This window comes from Hyaena hyaena, unplaced genomic scaffold (assembly GCF_003009895.1).
Source record: "Hyaena hyaena isolate Hyena2069 unplaced genomic scaffold, ASM300989v1 scaffold_505, whole genome shotgun sequence".
In the NCBI taxonomy this organism is placed as follows: Eukaryota; Metazoa; Chordata; class Mammalia; order Carnivora; family Hyaenidae; genus Hyaena; species Hyaena hyaena.
In genome coordinates, this window is record NW_024081134.1 from 897198 (window position 1) to 917783 (window position 20586).

The following is a 20586-nucleotide window of genomic DNA, read 5'->3' on the forward strand; positions in this document are numbered from 1 at the left end:
AGAGGGAGATATAGAATTTGAAACAGGCTCCAGGCTCTGAGCTAGCTGTCAGCACAGACTCGACAACGCAGGGCTTGAACCCATGAACCATGAGATCATGATCTGAGCTGAAGTCAGACGCTTAACCAACTGAGCCACCCAGGTGCCCCTAAGCATTTTATTTTTAAGCAACCCAACATGGAGGCTCAAACTCACAACTCCAAGATCAAAAGTCACATGCTCCACCGACTGAGCCAACCAGGCACCTCTCCTCTTTATTTTCTTAAAATTGTCTTCAATAAGCAGAATTTAAAGGTTTTGAAAAGTCCAATTTATAATTTTTTCCTTTTACAGTTAAGTGCCTTTTGTTTCCTTGGAAATCTTTGCATACCCCAAAGTTTCAATGATATTCTTAGATGTTTTCTTCTAGATATTGTATAGTTTTTTAGCTTTTAGACTTAGGTCAATGATCCATTTCAAATTAATGTTTATGTATACTATGAGAAAAATTCATGGCTTTTTCCCCATTCAGACATCCAGATGTCCCACCACTATTTGTTGAAAAGAGTTTCCTTTCCCCCATTGAATTGTATTGGTGCTTTAGTCAAATATCAATGGACAGTATACATGTGGATATATTTTTGGACTTTCTATTCTGTGATTTTGTTCTTAAGATAATTATTTCAATTTTAACTATAAAAATAATACAACTTAGAAGAATCTGGTGGTAGTATACTCATAAAATAAACCTTTAATGAAATATTGCAGCAAGCTATTGTTAGAGTCTAAATTAAAACTGAACAACACTATTTTAACTGACATGTAAAATGTCCTAGGTCAACAATTATATCTACATGGACCAATAACATTTATGGGTCTAATATTTACAACTTCAATCACTTATGGTATCTCTAAACATCCATGATTTATAAAGCCATCATTTTGCTAAGGGATAAATTTGAATCCTGTGTGCTAAGGCTCGTGCACACACGTGAGTAACTCACCTAATGAATAACCCTAACTTACTCTTCGGCATTCACATCTCAGCAAGGTTCATGACCTATCCTCATGTTTACATTTCAGGAGTGAAGTTATGTTAATTTCATAATTAATATATATGGTATTTTCAACTATGTTGATTCACAATGGTTTGGACCATATTAATTAAGAATGTCAATAGCTTACCATAAGAATAATGTTAAAGAATACCTTCTATACTAAAAAAGACAAATTTTAAAGTATTCAAAGGATCTGAATAAACATTTCTCTAAAGAAGCTATACAAATAGCCGGTACGCATATTAAAAGATAGATGTTCGCGTGCACATGGGTGACTCAGTCGGTTAAGCATCCAACTTTGGCACAGGTCATGATCTCATGATTTGTGGCTTCAAGCCCTGTGTCAGGCTCTGTGCTGACAGCTCAGAGCCTGGAGCCTGCTTCAGGTTTTGTGTCTCCTTCATTCTCTGCCCCTCCCCCACTTGCATTCTGTCACTCTCTCTCTCTCAAAAATAAACATTAAAAAAATTTTTGGGGGGTGCCTGGGTGGCTCAATTGGTTGAGCGTCCGACTTCGGCTAGGGTCATAATCTCGCGATTTGAAGGTTCAAGCCCCACATCGGGTTCTGTGCTGGCAGCTCAGAGCCTGGAGCCTGTTTCGGATTCTGTGTCTCCCTCTCTCTCTCTGCCCCTCCCCCGCTCATGTTCTGTCTCTCTCTATCTCAAAAATAAATAAACTATAAAAAAAATTTTTTTTAATTAAACAAAAGATAGATGTTCAGCATCATTAGTCATTAAGGAAATACAAACCCACATAATAAGACACCAGTCACACCTACTAGGGTAACTATATTCATAAGACAGACAATAACAGGTGTTGGCATGGATGTACAGAAATTGAAACCCTCATCCATCGTTGGTAGGAATGTAAAACAGCACAGGCTTCTTTGGAAAAGTTTGGAAGTCTCTCAAAAAGTTGAACATGGAATTACCATATGAACCAACAACTCCGTCCCTAGGCGATCATACAAAAGCATGTACACGAATATTCATGGCATCATTATTCATAATAGCCAAAAAGAGGGACCAACTCAAAGAGCTGTCACTTGATTGAATGGACAAAATACAGTATATCCAGGGGCGCCTGGGTGGCTCAGTCGGTTAAGTGTTCGGCTTTGGCTCAGGTCATGATCTCACGGTTCGTAGGTTCAAGCCCCACATTGGGCTCTGTGCAGATAGCTAGCTCAGAGCCTGGAGCCTATCTTCGGATTCTGTGTCTCCTCTTTCTGTCCCTCTCCTGCTCATGCTATCTCTCTCTCTCAAAAATAAATGAAACATTAAAGAATGTTTTTAAAAATACAGCATATCCATACAGTGGAATATTATTCAGCCATAAAAGGAAATGAAATGTTGATACATGCGACATTATGCTACATTAAAGAAGTCAGATGCAAAAGGTCACATATTGTATGATTCCAAATCCAAGAGAAAGAAGGTAGATTAGTGGATGCCAGAGACTGGGGAAGAAAAGAATGGAGAGTGACCGTTAATAGGTACAGGATTTCATTCTGGGGTAATGAAAATGTTCTAGGATTAGACAGTGATGATAATTATCCAGCCTTGTGAACATACTAAAAATCACTAAATTGTGTACTTTAAAAGGGTGAATTTTATGTGAATTATCTCAATTAAAAAAAGTTACCTTCTATAAAACCCCTTAATAGTTGGATAATAAAGGACATGGGACACTCGAGTGACTGAAACAAGGTGCTGTGGAGTAATTAGAAGGTATGAAACCTCTTCCACTCTTAAAAAAAAAAAGCATGACAATTTCTATAGTAGCTGAAAGATGCACATTCTTTTTCTTGTCTGGTGACTAAAAAATTTTTGAACCAAAGCCATAGCTAGGTAATGAAGAACAAGTCAAAAACCATGAAAACACGTTGTTTTAATTTTTTGCTATTACTATCATAGATACTGTACACAGAAATTCACTCAGTAGATTTAAAAAATCTGTACAAACAATCAATATTAATGAGATATCTAAAGCAAATGCATAGCCTGAAGAGATTTATGTGATCTCTTTCTACTGCATTTCTAATAGTTTCCAGCTTTAACAAACTGCACAGTCCTAGACCTGTAGCCTTTTCTGTTGTAATCCTGTGGAAAGTTGCCCAAAAATCTTTCTTGCTAAAGCAGCTTTATCCTATGTCATCTTACTGGTAAAAGCCATATAACACTTGGCAAATTTGCATAATAAATTTTTAAGAATAAAAGATTAATTTTATGTATTTATTTATTTACTTACTTAAAGCTCATTGTTCACTAGGTTAAATAAGATATTACAACCCAGAGTTGAAGTTTGAGGAAGAAAACTCCTAAAGCCCTTTATTTTTTCTTGGCTCCAGGCTGAGAGGCAGGGATAGAGAGCATAACTGGGGGGGGGTGGAAGACAATCTGAATCTTCATAACTTGTAAAAACCTTCACAAAAACAGCCTTAAATACCAGAGTTCTTTTAGTTCATATAATACTGAAGTTATTTAGGTGGAATATTATCTCAAGTTGTTGGGCCTTAAAATTTCTCTTAAAAAACTTGTATTATCCTCTTTGAAAATACCCAGGTTAAAGGGTGTATCCACAAACAGTATTGTAAGGTTATAGCATCATTCTACTTAGCTGGATATTTTTTTAAAGTTTATTTATTTATTTTGAGACAGAGACAGCGCAAGTGGGGGTGGGGGGGAAGAGAAGAAAGAGAGAGAGAGAGAGAGGATCTCAAGGATGTTCCACAATGTCAGCGCAAAGCCCGATACAGGGCTCAAACTCCCAAACTGTGAGATCATGACCTGAAGCTGGATATTTTGATAGAGTTGGCTTTGACATTTAGTTGGGGGGAGATATATAAATTTCTACCTACAAATGACTTTAAAATGCTGAAGAATAGGGGCACCCTGGTGGCTCAATTGGTTAAGCAGCCAGCTTCAGCTCAGGTCGTAATCTTGTGGTTCGTAAACTTACCCTGTGTTAGGGTCTGTGCTGATGGCTCAGAGCCTGGAGCCTGTTTTGGGTTTTGTGTCTCCCTCTCTCTCTGCTCCTTCCCCACTTGCACTGTCTCTCTCTTTCTCTCTTTCAAAAATAAATAAGCATTGGGGCGGCTCAGTTGGTTGAGTGTCCGATTTCGGCTCAGGTCATCATCTCATAGTTCGTGGTTTCAAGCCCCGCATCGAGCTCTGTGCTGACTGCTTGCTTAGAGCCTGAAGCCTGCTTCGGATTCTGTGTCTCCTTTTCTCTCTGCCCCTCCCCCAATTGCACTCTATCTCTGTCTCTCAAAAATAAATAAATGTAAAAATTTTTTTAAAAAATAAGCATTAAAAATTTTTTTAATGTTAAAGTATATACACATTACACACTAGTTAAATATACAGTTATATTTAAATTGTACACTATAGTTTAACTGAAATGCAAAATTCACCATTGTAAGTATACAGTTCAATGATTTTTAATAACTTTATATAGTTGTGCCAACATCACCACTAAAAGTTCCCTCGTGCCTGTGTGCAGGCAATCCACATTTCTACTCCCACCACCGGGGAAATACTGATCTGCTTTTTTTGTCTATAGTTTTCCCTGCTTGAGAAATTTCATATTAATGAAATCATATAATATGTTGTCTTTTGTGTCTAGTTTCTTCCACTTGGCATGAAGCACTTGAGGTCCATCTATGTTGTTACGTGTACTTATAGTTTGCTCCTTTTTAGTGCTAAGAAGCGCTCATTGTATGGACATACTACAATTTATTTGTTCATTCACTTGTGTTTGGATTGTTTCAAGTTTTTGGCTATTGTGCATGATGCTACGATTAACACTAGCACACAAGGGGCACCTGGGTGGCTCAGTTGGTTAAGCGTCTGGCTTTGGCTCAGGTCATGATCTCGCGGTTTGTGGGTTCGAGCCCCGCATCAAGCTTTGTGCTGATAGCTAGCTCAGAGCCTGGAGCCTGCTTCGGATTCTGTGTCTCCCTCTCTGACCCTCCCCTGCTCACGCTGTGTGTCTTTCTCAGAAATAAAACATTAAAAAAAATTTAAAAAAAATTAGCACACAAGTCTTTGTGTAGACACATTTTCATTGCTCTTGGGTAGATACTTAGGAATGAAATTGATAGGTCAAAGTGTATGTTTAACTGCAAAATTGTTTTCAAAGTAGCTATACTATTTTATACACCCAGCAGGAATGTAAAGTTTCTCCATATTCTTGCCAACAGTTGGTTTTGTTGGTCGTTGTTAGTATAGCCATTTCAGTGGGTACAAAGTAGTATCACATTGTGCTTTTATTTTTTTTTTTTATTTTTTATTTTTTTTAATGTTTTTTCTTTATTTCCAGGAGAGAGAGACAGCGTGAGCAGGGGAGGGTCAGAGAGAGAGGGAGTCACAGACTGAAACAGGCTCCAGGCTCTGAGCTGGCAGTCAGCACAGAGCCCGACGTGGGGCCCGAACCCACGAACCGCGAGATCATGACCTAAGCGAAAGTCGGACGCTTAACTGACTAAGCCACCCAGGCGCCCCTCACATTGTGCTTTTAATTTGTATTTCCCCAATGATCCATTATGCTACCTTCTGATGTGTTCATTAGCTATCCATATATCTTCTTCGGTGAAGTGACTACTGAATCCTATACCCATGGGTTTTTTTTCTTTACTCATGTTTTAAATAAGTTTTTTGTCCTCTTATTATTGAGTTGTAAGAGTTCTTTATAAGTTCTGGATACAGAACTTTAACAGTATGTGACTTGCAAATGATTTCGCCCAGTCTTTGGCTTTCCATTTTCTTAACGATATCTTTTGAAGAGCAACTGCTTTAAGAAGCCCAATTTATCAATTTTTTTCTTTTATGGATCATGTTTTTGAATAAATCTTTGTCTAATCCAAGGTCACAAAGCTCAAAGTTTTATAACTGTACCTCTTACATTTAGATCTATGAGCTCTGTGTGTATTTGGTATGAAGGAAGGGTCTGGGTCCTTTTTTTCTCCATATTAATACCTGTTGCTCCAGCACCATAGAAAATACTCTCCTTTCACACTGAATTGCTTTGGAACTCTTGTTAAAAATCAAGTATTCGTTTGGTGAATTTGTTTTCAGGATTCTCAATTGTCTTCCATTGACCTACATTTCAATATTTATGCCAATACTGTACTACTTAAATTACTGTAGCTTTAAAAATGTCTTAAAATAGGATACATTTGGGTGACATCCAACTTTGCTCTTCCTTCTCAAACTTGATTTGGCTATTCTAGGTCCTTTGAATTTTTATATCAGTTTTAGAATGAGCTTGTGAATTTCTAGAAACAAGCCTGATAAGATTTTAATACAAAATGGACTGAATCCATAGATCGATTTGGGAAGGATTATGGTCTTAACAATACTGAGTCTTCTAATCCATAAACATGATATATATCTCTATTTAGGTCTTCTTTAATTTCTTGTGTGCATGTTCAAAATTGAAAAAAGTATCCCTGAAAGCATTATAGAATATCTAGAGCAGATTCAATCTGGATATATTATCTATCCAACAATTTAATTTAATTAGGGCAATGCCTGGGATTTCTACCACCCTCCCTGTACCCAACTGCCTCCAGCAGTAGTTTTGAAGACCAACGTACAATGCACATCCTCAGAACTGTTACCGCTGAGAATACATTTTGTAGGAGAGGGTTTTTGAAGCAGAAACCAAGTCTACAACTTCAGGGTATATATGGTCCATATTTTGTTATTCTGAGAATTAAATAAAAATTTTAGACATCTTAGTGATGTATTTAATTTGAATAGTTTGGTAAATAACTGTTGCTCATGTTCTCATACAGGAACAGATTTCCATCCCATCCTGGATAATAATGATACAAATCACTTCTGAAATGTTTACTGTGTGTCAGGCCTTCTTCTAAGCTCTTTAAGGATATGAACTCATTTAACCTCAATAACAACTCTAAGGAATAAGAAGTATTATTCCCATTTTACACATGAGGTCACTCAAGAGAAGTTGAGTAGCCTGTCCAAGGTTATACAGTTAGGAAGTAGTGGAGCCAGAATTCACACGTGTGCTAGGCAGTTTAGATGCAGAATCCATGCTCTTAACCACTCTGCAGCATGAGATAGCAGAGCATTTCATTTTGAGTATTTTCAGACCTCTGCATTCAGTAATGAAACACTGGATAATTCAGATCAACCCTCTCAGACAACTAGAAAAGTTGAACAAACTATTTTTAAAAATCCAATCAAATGCATCAGAGAATTTACAAAGGGTAAGGAATTAGCAGGTCACAGTCTAAAGAAGGCAAAAACCAGAGGAATAAGCCATATTTGGGTCTCCTTTTACCAGAGAGACATTTGCCAATTCTGGACAAGTTAGCAAAGAGGTTGTTCAACCTTTTTGCCAGTTTTATAAGGCTAAAGGAACAAAAGTCAGGAGTTCAAGGTATGTCAAGAGTGAGAGCCCTGGTAAAACTCTCAAGATTGGATTGGGACCCAGAAAGACTGCATCCTAGGAATAAGGGTGAATCAGATATAAACCCAAACTTTCACAGACTGCACCCCAGTTTCTAGTCATCTGGGTAGATATCAATCCCTAAAACTGAGTTAAGGTAATCCTGTCCTGCTAGTTGCTTTTCCTAGGATAAATAAAATCCTCACCAAAGGAAGATATTATTATCTGAGGTTTCATGTTATTTCTACAATTTTTTCAAGAAAAATATCAGATATATAGTCAACAAAAATCACGCATAAGAGAAAACAAGACAAGAAGAACATAATGTAGCAGGATAAAAAGAACACATTATAGAAACAGACACAGAAGTTCCAGATATGGGAATTATCAGAGAAAGACTTTAAGATAACTACTTTAAACTATTTTCGCAGAGATAAAAGACTATAAATTTTGGCAGAGAATTAGAAACTATAAATAACAAAGGAGATGTGAAAAATAAACAGAAATTCAAGAATTGAAAAATGTTTCAAAGGAGTGAAATCACAAAGAATATCTTCTCTGGCTACAGTGAAATTATGATAAAAAGATAATGTTCACATGTTTGGAAATTAAGAAATAGCTAAATGGAATAAGTATGTCTCTAAATCAAAGAGGAAATCAAGATGCAAATTAGAAAATATGTTGAATTAAATTATACACAAAATATTACTATGTATGCAGTTAAAATTGTCCTTAGAGGTTTGAACAAATATATTAGAAGGAAGAAAGGCTGAAAATAATGAGTTAATTTAAGTTCCTATATAAAAAGATACAGGAAATAAAAAATAATAAAATAGAGCCAAAGAAAGTTGAAGAAAGGCCATAAAGAGCAGAAATGAATGAACCAGAAAATAAACAGTAGAGCGGATTGTCAAAGCCAGAGCTTGGTTCTTTGCAAAGACTAATAAAATTCATAGATCCCTGGGGAATCTGGTCAAGTAAAAAAAAAAAAAAAGGTAGCTAGTGGTAGGAGCTAAACAGAGGATATCACAACAGATCCTGCCAACATTAATAAGATAATAAAAGAATTTTATGAAATCTTGATGCCAATAAATTGTAATGAAATAAATTCCTAGAAAAATACAACTTCACAAAAACCAATACAAGAAGAATGAAGAAATTTGAATAGTTATGAAATAGTTAAAGAAACTAAATTTGTAATTAACCTATTAAACTAAAGAAATGAAATTTGTAATGAAAATCCTTCTCACAAAGGAAACTCCGGAATCAGATGGCTTTATCAGCAAATTCTCTCGATTATTTAAGACAGAAATAATTCTAATTTTACACAAATTATTCCAGAGAACTTAAAAAGAGAGAGACCACTCCACAACTTATTTTATAAAGCCAACAATGAAAAGTATAGGCCAAAATTATAAGTAAAAAAAGAAAGTGAACATAATTAATGTCAGAACAGTGGTTACCTTTAGGCAGGAGGAAAGAAGGTATAACTGGGTAAGGGTAGGCAGGTAGGCTTCTGGGGTCTGGCAATGTGGTTTCTTGACCTCAATAGTAGTTTACACTCATTTACTTTATAATAAATCATTAAGATACACATTTCTGCTTTTACACTTTGCTGTATATGTAACACAATTCATAATAAAATTTATATTTAAATTTATGGGACCAGCGTCACTTAGTAAGAGAATGGTATGAATACTTGTTGACTGTCATTCTTAAACTTCAGTAATTTTCTTGACTCTATACTCACTCTAAGGACTTACAACTTCAACTTCTTGGAGATTATCTTTTAGAGATTAATCTCTTTAATGTTTACTTGCTTCCAAATTCCACTAATGTACATTATACTGGAATCAACAGTTACAATTACATTTGGTAATAGAGGCATCTATTCTTTTTTTTTTTTTTTTAATGTTTTTTATTTATTTCTAAGAGAGAGAGAGAGAGACAGCGTGAGCAGGGGAGGATTGGAGAGAGAGGGAGTCACAGAATGAAACAGGCTCCAGGCTCTGAGCTGACAGTCAGCACAGAGCCCGACGCGGGGCTCGAACCCAAGAACCGCGAGATCATGACCCAAGCGAAAGTTGGATGCTTAACCGACTAAGCCACCCAGGCGCCCCTAGAGGCATCTATTCTTGAATATTCTATACTTCCTAACATGGAGCATTGCTTTTAAAACCCCAAATTTGGGGCGCCTGGGTGGCTTAGTCGGTTAAGCGTCCGACTTTCACTTAAGTCATGATCTCGCGCTTCGTGGGTTCGAGCCGCGCGTCGGGCTCTATGCTGACTGCCAGCTCAGAGCCTGGAGCCTATTTCAGAGTCTGTATCGCCCTCTCTCTCTGACCTTCCCCTGCTCACGCTGTCTCTCTCTCCTAGAAATAAATAAAAATATAAATAAATAAATAAATAAATAAATAAATAAATAAATAAAATAAAACCCCAAATTTAATCTCGGGTGATAAAACACAAAGATTAACCAATAATCTGTATGTCTGCAACGTGTACAATATAACAACAAACGAGATGGGTATAGTTTCATCTGGGACTAAATAAACATCAACTCAGCAGTTTTTCTGGGAACTTCCACATCTGTTTTCTATCATTCATTATTTTAATCTATTTGTCTTCAGTCTTTGTCTATTCAGCCCTAGTTCAAAACCCAGGCATCTGTCTAGAAGTAAAAAGCTTTTACAGTAACAGGAAATTTAATGATCTGAAAAATGAATGATTTTTTATTAAGACCATGCCATTTTATTTCTTCTCTATAACTGAAGTAAAAGGCACAGCTAGGTGAACATATTTCAAATTTTATTTGATAGCAATTACAAAGCCTAGAGTGAACTACTGCTCCTTTTCACCTTTCTCAATGCCTTTTAACATCCCTCTTCTAGTAAGTATCAAAATATAACAGACTAAAACAATTCTGACTCAAATTATGGAGACCCAAACTTTGGTCTACATATTTTCATGAACTTGATAAACTTAAATAAAAGTAGTATTTTCATCATAAAATTTCTCACTTTTGGAACATGAGGATTAAATTCCACAGCTCTATGAATTGCTTCCACGGCATTAATTTCTGCTGTGCTTAGCCCTCTTCTGGAGGCTGTTTCAGGAGAGAATCTGTAAGAAAATAACAAAATGAAGAAAGGAATATAAAAATCCATGATTCTGATCATAATCTAACTTCCTGAATCAGGGGTTTCTGGTGATGGCCAAAGACAAAGCCAAATAACTAGTAACATGAAAGTAAAGACTTTATTTAGTTCAACATATAATGAAAAGCAGCATAAGCAATAGAAATCCTCAAATTTAGGTAAGGAAAGCTTTCAGGAGACGTCCATTGAAGGCATACTATGGGAAGGATGGTAAAATATGAAATGCTACACAGGGACATCCTGAGAATCTCATGAAATAGAAGCACGCTGTTATCAATTTTTCACTGAGAGGAAACACTGTATGCTCCATTCTAATTCATTTCCAGGCATAGTAATCTAAGGTGAAAAAAATGGTTGCCATTTGGTTGGTTTCTAAAAATCTCATCAGTGGAATAAAGAGAAATTCATTAAGGGCAGCCAAAAAGACAAAAAAAAGAGAGTAACTTGAAATTATAATCTCAGAACAGATAGTATGAAACTACTTCCCTACCACATACCTTATCATTATCACCATAGCTACCAGGTAGTCTCTGTACTTTCTAACATTGCTTTAAGCATTTAACACACATAATCCTCAAACGCCCACGCCACAGCATTATTATTCTCATTTTACAGAGAGGAAGAGACTCGAACCGATTAACATGCCCAAAGTTCCACAGCTGGAATGCAGAGACTTTGAATTGGAATCCAGGTTTAGTATAGCTCTGAAAACCTAGCTCTTTCCATTACACTAGTCAGAAGCCTCCTGAGATCAAGGGTTATTCAAAAGAAAGTAGAGAGGAAAAAGCATTGTTTAAAGTCGGTAGTGAAAACCATAATACAGTTTCCCTTGCTATCTGCGAGTGTTTCTATCAAAACTTTCCTTAAACTGGAATGGCATAAAGTGAAGAAGCAATTACCTTTTCATAAAAGTGAGAATCTTGTTTGGATTGCTTTCGGTTAGTGAATGCATGCGAAGTGGCATAAAGTAAACTTTCAGATAGCAGGAGAAACCTATATTGAGTTTAGCAGTCTTTCTAAATTACTATAGTTTTCATTACTTACTTATCTGAAACAGTCCTTGTCTTCAGTAGTGCTGCTGTGTAACAAATTGCTGCTGACTTTGGAAGGCTTATATCTGTAATTGTAATTTTCAGCTCATATAAGAATCACAAAACATATCTTAAGATAATTTTTAATAAGAATAATTCATGATACAAAATCAACAGATACCATATAGTAGTGGAAGCATGTGGACACGTAGTTGGACATGTAGACCTGAGTTTTAATCCTGATTCTAGTATTTACTAGCTATGCATCTTTGAACTTGAAGCAACTTATTTAACCTTTAACCTTAGTTTTTTCTTCTCAAAAGAAGTAATACTTTTCTAGCAGAGATTAATTTAAATTATGTCTGTGAAAGCCCTCGCACAATGGTGAAAAGCACTTAAATGTTTATGCTATGCTTACATAAAAGTATTCAGGGAAAAAGGCTTAGTATAGCTGGAAATACTGAAAATTCTACCTTTCAAAGAAAAAAACTAAGATTCAAAAACAAAAACAAAAAAATACTTAACAGTAGTTAAATCCAGGTAATGTAACAGATTATTTTAATTTTTTGTCCTCAGAATGTTTCTGTATTTTCTACATTTTCTTAAAGGACTTTTTTAAAAAATAAAAAAAAAAATTAATCAGGAATTATAATTAATTATATAAAACTTTTTTTAAAGAAAGCACACAATAATGTTATCAGGAAAGTAGGACTTGAGGACCTTCTTGAAGTGATTACAGAATTATACTAGCAAATCGAGAACTAAAGAAATAAATTTGTAGGGCGCCTCAGTAGCTCAGTTGGTTGAGTGCTGACTTCGGTTCAGGTCATGATCTCACATGGCTTGTAGTTCGAGCCCTGCATCAGGCTCTGTGCTGACAGCTCAGAGCCTGGACTCTGCTTCCAATTCTGTCTCCTCTCTCTCTGCCTCTCCCCTACTTGCGGCCTGCCTCTCTGTCTCAAAAACAAATACACATTAAAAAAAAAAAAAAAAAAAGAAATTTGCTGTTAACTTCTATAAGATTCTAGAATGGTAAAAACTGGGGAATCATAAAATCAACTGAAAACACAGAAGCATGTCTAAGTTGTTAGTTTTATTTTATTTTGAATGAATCAGGTCCTATCTGATTTTTTATATTTGGCTCTTAAGCTCAGTCATTGTAAGTATCATAAGCAGGCCATGTACCCAATAAGTTACATATGGAAAGAATTTCTCACAAATTTTTCCATAAGCTTACACTATTGTGAAGCCCTTCCTAAGAATTCCAGATGTTTAAAAGAAATAAACTTCTCTTTCCAAGTGTAACACATTTCAAACTTTCCAAGTCATGGGGATTCCCAAACTAATGGGTAGGAACTTACAACAAAACAAGGCTGAGTGATTTGTACATGCTCTGTTCTAGCAAAAGATATGACCAGAAACATTACACGATGCTTCTTAAAAATTCTCCCAACTCTATTTGTGGTGAACTGGCACTGTTTAGTACAATAAAAATAGCCAATACATACTGACTCTTTACTATCGGACGACTAGTAAACAAATAAATGGAGCCCCTGGATTTAAGTACAGGTTTGCCACATACTAACTGGAAGACCTTACCCAATTACTTACCTTCTTCAACTCCAGTTGCCTTGTTTACTAACCAAAGTTAAAAGAAAAAAAAAAAAAAAAACTTGTCCTACCACCTCACAAGAGTATTATACAGATATGAAATAATAAATCACACTTTAATCGAGAAGCATTGTAAAAATGTTATTCTGAACTACTCATAGAGTTAAGCAACTTGTTAACTTTGTTAACTGTCTCTGATACTTCAGAACAAATGAGGAACCACCCTATGTCCATAGCACCCCATACTTTTCCAATTACCTCACCTAACACACTATGCTTCAATATAACTACTATTCATCTGTCTGTATGTTCCTTTGCTAAACTGTAAACCCTACAAAGGCTAAGTCCATGCTTCTCATTCACCACTGTATTCCAAGTACCTCACTCATATTAGGTGCTGAATAAATGAATAAATCTTTACAGAAGAAAAGTTCCTCCCTACAGACTTTTGCTCCCAAAAGTCCTGATAAAGAAGGCACTTAATATAACTGTATCTGTGGATTCTAAATACTGTTAAGAATAGGAAGTGAAAATCAAAGAAATACCAAAATAGAATCACATTGATGATTACATAATTGAAAAAAAATATTTTAACCATGCTATAACTAGGTCAATTATCACTCACCATCATATTTTGCTAGGACTGCCTGAACATCTGCATAGGCCTGTAATTCTAAAAGTGATTCTAGGAGATTCTCATGGATGTTCAACATGGTAAGAGGAGGGAATTCTTTCATCAGCTGTACATTAAGAGGAGAAAAGATTAAAATTGTAGCAAAGGAACTCAACAGAGCTGAATCTGATTCATTAAAGCAGAAATTCTTTAGTGGTTTAACAAAACTGGAGATTCAACCCTTAAGAAATGTATGTATATTAAATAAATATCTTGTTATAAAAACTACCAATTAAAAAATGATCTTGCATGAAAAGAACTGGCAACTTAAACCACATTTCAGTTTTTCAAGGAAAAATTATAAACATCCAATCATCAAATTTACTTACATCTCTCATTATTTTTACTGCTTCTCGTATTCTTCCTAATTTTCTTGCACACATTGCTAATCTTCTTTTAATATATACCAGTACATTGGTATCTCTTCCTATTTAAAAAAAAATGACACAACTATCACTTTGTATTAAGACCTACTATTTCATTAACATATTATCCATTAATTTTATTTACTTATGGGGCGCCTGGGTGGCTTAGTCGGTTAAGCGTCCGACTTTCGCTTAGGTCATGATCTCGCGGTTCGTGGGTTCGGGCCCCGCGTCGGGCTCTGTGCTGACTGCCAGCTCAGAGCCTGGAGCCTGTTTCAGTCTGTGACTCCCTCTCTCTCTGACCCTCCCCTGCTCGCGCTGTCTCTCTCTCTCTCCTAGAAATAAATAAAAATATAAAAAAAAAAAAAAAAAAAATTTTATTTACTTATCCTGGAAGCTTCAATTAAAATTAAATTGTTTCCAAATGGAATGATTATTGAATTTGGGTGATAAACATTGAATGAGAATTCATTATACTGTTCTATTTTTGTGTATGTTTGAAGTTTTTTTATAATAAAAGCTTAAAATCTCTTTATATATACAGAATTACTTTTGCATCTAATATTAAGTAATCTGAGTACATTTTATATACATTAATTTGTGTATGCTTGATAAGTGTATTTTAATATTAACTGAGAAGAAATATATACATTAACAGGAAAAAATAAATCTAACTTATTATTTTGAGTTTCTGCATAAACAATCTATTATTTTAATATTCTCTATTGTTTTAACTGACAAAAGATGTTCAAAACAAAATTTCCATGGCTAGTGTGACCTTTTGCTCAACAGCTAGTAACTAACAAACTATAAAACTATTTCTAGAAAGAGCTAACAAATATTTCTGTAAGTACCTCATAATCATATTTGAGATTATACAAAGACAAATGGCATGGCTTTTTCACAGATGTAGTTCCATTAGTTCCAGACTGCAAAATCATATATTCCCACAGTTGTGTCCCATGTAATGGAACATACTGTATACATCAATATTTAGTTTGGAGAGAAAACATTATCCAAATTTTAATTTCCACAAACAAAAGATTTAGAACTTAACTGCTAGCAGATAATGCATTATGTAAACATATTTCAATTTATTGCCCACTATCTGCCAAAATCATTAAACTAAAACCCTCTGGCCACAAAAAATAGCAGGAAGCAGCAGCATTACAGATTTTTACATCTTTGGTGGAAGTATCTCAATCATATCTGAGAGAGTATCCCTAAGCATGGAAAGAATTTCAGTTGCTATGGCCCATATGATCTTGAACACATAAAGAAAAGCCAAAGAAAGAAAGAATCATGCCAAGTGTAAGGCTAGATTTTTATACCAAAGGGGTGATTCCCTGGCACTCTGTGGAGATACATACACTCTGAAGAGGAAACCAAATGATGTACTTTTACTATTGCTTGGGGTAAGGGTGAGGATAAAGGTAATACCTGCTCATGGTTACTAGAACACTCTCCTGAATCTTGAATATTTTTGAGTTGTGCTCCTCCACTGACCAACCCAATTCTCACATGAGACAAATTACTGTTAAGTCTCAGAGCAGCACATCTCTCAATAACCAGAGCACATCTCTTCCCTTCTGTAAGCATTCTCTACCTAATGCATATTTGTCTTGCTGGCTTGTGGACATTATGAATACATTAGTTATCTCTTCTGAAAAGAAGCTAACCTCTAAGTAGTAAGGGTTTTCTGTTTTTGTTTTTTTTACTTATTGTTACTTTGTGTCTTAAACATAAAAGGGCCAATTGCAGGAGCTAAAAGACAGGTAAAATCTGTTCAGATTTGCTTACTCAGTTGAGCTTCATGCTGAGGACTTTGGTGCTGGCACTGCTGTGACCGCCTGTAAATTGTCTCTCCTGCCTTGAGTGCCTGTTTAAATAACCTTTCGGCATCTACAATAGTTGTTGCTTCTTCCTCAGCCAGTAGAACATATGCTGTGGCACAGCTATGAAGAAAGCAAGCAAGGCAATTTTAAGTAAAATGGTTAAGGCAAGCATTTTCTCTTGGATATGTCCCTTTATAATGCATCACATTTCCCAACCATTACCTAGACTTTCCATCTCTTGAAGGAAAAAAAGAAAACTTCACTCAATACTTTATAATTTATTAGGAGTGTATTCGTATATTTTTTGTGTGTTTCCACAATTTTCCTCCTTTCCGAACCTTTCTTCTTTTTACTTTATTTTCTATCTATTTTGTATTTCACTTTTGTATCCATTCTCTGACTGCTTGTCCCATATTTTCCTTTTGTGAAAGTGGGGGGTGGGGGGGGAGAGAAAGTAAGACATATAAAGAATTGTCTAGAAAGCAGTTCAAGGGACTATGCACTCTAGTGGTCATGCCTGCTCTTAGCCACGATATACTCTGCTACTATCCATCTAATAGGGGCAGGTATGGGAGATGGTGAAGATTGAGAAGAAAGTCCCACAGCCAACTAGGCATTTTTAACATTTGACTTAGAGACCAATTGCTCCAGAAATAGCCCTTTCCCAACCCTGAGCCTTCTTTCTGCATGCTGCCCCATCCTCTCTTAGACTTAACCACTATCATGTCGCGGGGAAGCTCCCTTGGTCTGAATTCTAGTCTTTCCTCCTGCAGTGCTGTTCATACTTGTCACACCCACACTCACTCCAGGTTTCTTCACCCCACTAAAACAACAAAGATTTCTCTTTGTATCAAATAAGTCAAAAGCGGGCTAATAAGAGAAATTAACTTGTTTGGGAGCAAAAAAGAGAAAAAGTTTCCTTTCCATTCCCAGAAATAGCAAGTGCATCTCTTCCCAAGACAATGGGCTAGTTATCTAAGCCTACACTGTCAAGTACCATAGTCATTACCACATGTAGTTACTGACAACTTGAAATGTGCCTAATCCAAATTGAGATGGGATGTCAGTGCAAACTGCACAATGGATTTTGAAGAATTGGAAGAATGTAAAATACTTTAACAGTTTAAAAAATATATTGATTATATGTTAAAATAATATCTTAATATTTTGAATACAGCTAAGTAAGACATATTTAAATTAATTTCACTTATTTCTTTTTCCTTTTTAAACCTGGTTACCAGAAAATTTAAAGTTACATATATGGATCATGTTGTATTTCTATTGAACAGTGTTTAAGGAAAAGAAGAGAAATTGTTGGTAAAAGTATAGGACCAGGCATAAAACAAAATGATGGCAAGGTAGCAAGCAACTGGGGATAAGGAGGATCTTTTGAATATACAAAATGCAAATTGGTCCATGTCAGCATCCTTTAAATCATACACTAAATTCACTATATGATAATTTCACTCATTAACAGATATTTCGCATTACGTTATATTAGATTTCTCGAAGCATTAGATCTATTGCTGCTTTAAACACTAGGTTTCTGAATGCCATTCTAAACATAATACAAATGCTTTTAAATAACAAAAGGACTTTAAAAAATCTAGATAGGTATAAATTGATGCAGTAGAATCAAAATTTGAATATAATTTTAAATTACAATATAGCTATATGATAAAAAGGTTCTTTCCTCGGAGGGCTTTCTTGTATTTGTTCAAAAATATTTTTTTTAATGTTTTTTTTTTTTAATTTATTTCTAGGAGAGAGAGAGACAGCGTGAGCAGGGGAGGGTCAGAGAGAGAGGGAGACACAGACTGAAACAGGCTCCAGGCTCTGAGCTGGCAGTCAGCACAGAGCCCGACGCAGGGCTCGAACCCACAAACCACGAGATCATGACTTAAGTGAAAGTCCGACGCTTGACCGACTAAGTCACCCAGGCGCCCCTGTTCAAAAATATTTTTAATAGGAATTAATTTTATTAATATTAATACAGAAATTAATTTTATGAATATTGAAAGAATCTCACTATTAGGAATGTTGCTTTTTTAAAAAAAATTAAGGTAAAAGTCACATCACAAAATTAGCCATGTTAAAGTGTGTCATCCAAAGGGGAGCCTGGATGGATCAATCGGTGAAGTGTCTGACTTTGGCTCAGGTCATAATCTCAGTTTGTGGGTTCGAGCCCTGCACTGAGTTCTGTGCTGGCAGCTCAGAGCCTGGAACCTGTTTCAGATTCTGTGTTTCCCTCTCTCTTTCACCCTCCCCTGCTCATGCTCTGTCTCAAAAATAAATAAACTAGGGGCGCCTGGGTGGCTTAGTCGGTTAAGCGTCCGACTTTCGCTTAGGTCATGATCTCGCGGTTCGTGGGTTCGAGCCCCATGTCGGGCTCTGTGCTGACTGCCAGCTCAGAGCCTGGAGCCTGTTTCAGAGTCTGTGACTCCCTCTCTCTCTGACCCTCCCCTGCTCACGCTGTCTCTCTCTCTCTCTCCTAGAAATAAATAAAAAACATTAAAAAAATTTAAAAAATAAATAAACTATTTAAAATTTTTTAATAAAATAAAGTAGGTCATCCATGGACTTTTAGTATATTTACAAGATTCATTCATGTAGCATGCAGTAGTTCATTCCTTTTTATGACTGAATAATATTCCATTGTATAGATACACCACATTCTGTTTATCCATTCATCATCAGCTGATGGACACTGGCTTGGTTCCAACTTAGGGCTATTATCATACTGTTGAGAACATCTGCTTAAAATTTTGTTTGAACACCTGCTTTCAGTATTCTTCACTCTATGCCTAGCTGTGAAACTGCTGGGCGTATGATGATTCTAGTTTTATCTTTTTGACAAACTTGCCAAACTGTTTTCCATAATAGCTATACCATTTAACATTCCCACCTGCAATGTATGAGGGTCCTGATTTCTCCACGTTTTTGTAAACACTTGGTATTTTCTGGAGGTTTTTGTTATACCCATCTTGTGAAGAGGCATCTCACTGTTTTCACTTTAATTTCCCAGTGACGAATGATGTCAACCACCTTTACATGTGCTTGTCATTTACGTATCTTCTTTGAAGAAATGTCTGTTCAAATCATTTGTCCATTTTTAATTGGGTTATCTTTTCGTTATTGAGTTGTAACAGCTCTTGATATATTCTGGATGCTAGGCTCTTATCAAATAAGGCTTGCAAAATATTTGTGGGTTGCCTTTTCACTTTCTTGATAGTATCCTTCAATGCACAAAAGATTTTAATTTTTTTAAAAATTTTTAATGTTTATTTTTGAGAGAGAGAGAGAACAAGCAGGCAAGGGGCAGAGAGAGAGAGACACAGAATCTGAAGCGGGCTCCAGGCTCTGAGCTGATAGCACTGAGCCTGACGTGGGGCTTGAACTCAGATCATGACCTGAGCTGAAGGCAGGCACTTAACCAACTGAGCCACCCAGATGCTCCTAAAGGCTTTTAATTTTGATGAAGTCTAATTTATCCAATTTTTTTGTTTTTGTTGCTTTTGCTTTTGGTGTCATTTCTAAGAAACCATTGCCAAATCCAGTCTTGAAAATTTGCCCCTATGTTTTCTTCTAGGAGTTTTATAGTTTTAGCTTATAAATTTAGATCTTTTATTTTTAATTGTGCATGCTGTGAGATTAAGGGTTGCTTTTGTATGTGGTTATCCATTTGCCCAGCATCACTTAATGAAAAGACTATTCTTTCCTCCATCGAATGGTATTTGCATCCTTTTCAGGGGTGCCTGGGTGGCTCAACTGGCTAAGCATCCAACTCCTGATTTTGGTTCAGGTCATGATCTCATGGTTTGTGAGACTGAGTCCTGCATTGGGCTCCAGGCTGACAGCATGGAGCCTGTTTGGGATTCTCTCTCTCCCTGCTCGCTAGCTTGCTCTCTCACTCTCTCTCTCTCTCTCAAAATAAGTAAATAAACATTAAAAAAAAAAAACAGTCCTGGCACAAAAATCAATTGACCATAAATACATGGGTTTATTTCTGGGCTCATAATTTATGTTTTGTTTGTTTGTTTTTAATTGAGACAGAAACAGAGCATGAGTGGGGGAGGGGCAGAGAGAGAAGGAGACACAGAATCTGAAGCAGGCTCCAGGCTCTGAGCTGTCAGCACAGAGCCTGATGCGGGGCTGCAACCCACGGACCGTGAGATCATGACCTGAGCCGAAGTCAGATGCTTAACCGAGCCACCCAGGCACCCTTAGGCTCACAATTTGATTCCATCAACCTAGATGTCTATCTTTACTTAATTACTGTAGCTTCATAGTAAGTTTTGAAATCAGGAAGTGAGTTCTCCAACTTTATTCTTTTTCAAGATTGTTTTGGCTGTTTGAGGGCTCTTGCATTTCCATGTGAATTTTAGGATTGGCATGTCCATTTCATAATCTTGGCTATTGAAATTTTGATGGAAATTATACTGAATTTGTATATCAGCTT

General features: G+C 36.1%; 1 protein-coding gene across 3 annotated transcripts in view; it reads right to left on the reverse strand.

Annotated features, from left to right (window-relative positions):
* ST7L (suppression of tumorigenicity 7 like) overlaps positions 1–20586 on the reverse strand; it is a 66122-nt gene that overhangs the window by 20956 nt on the left and 24580 nt on the right. For all 3 annotated transcript variants that reach the window (XM_039254917.1, XM_039254916.1, XM_039254915.1), the window contains exons 7-11: positions 16093–16247; positions 14257–14354; positions 13880–13994; positions 11657–11729; positions 10475–10577 (exon numbers count right to left, since the gene is read on the reverse strand). In XM_039254917.1, coding sequence (XP_039110848.1) covers positions 10475–10577; positions 11657–11729; positions 13880–13994; positions 14257–14354; positions 16093–16247 — 544 coding nt within the window. The remainder of the gene's footprint in view (positions 1–10474; positions 10578–11656; positions 11730–13879; positions 13995–14256; positions 14355–16092; positions 16248–20586) is intronic.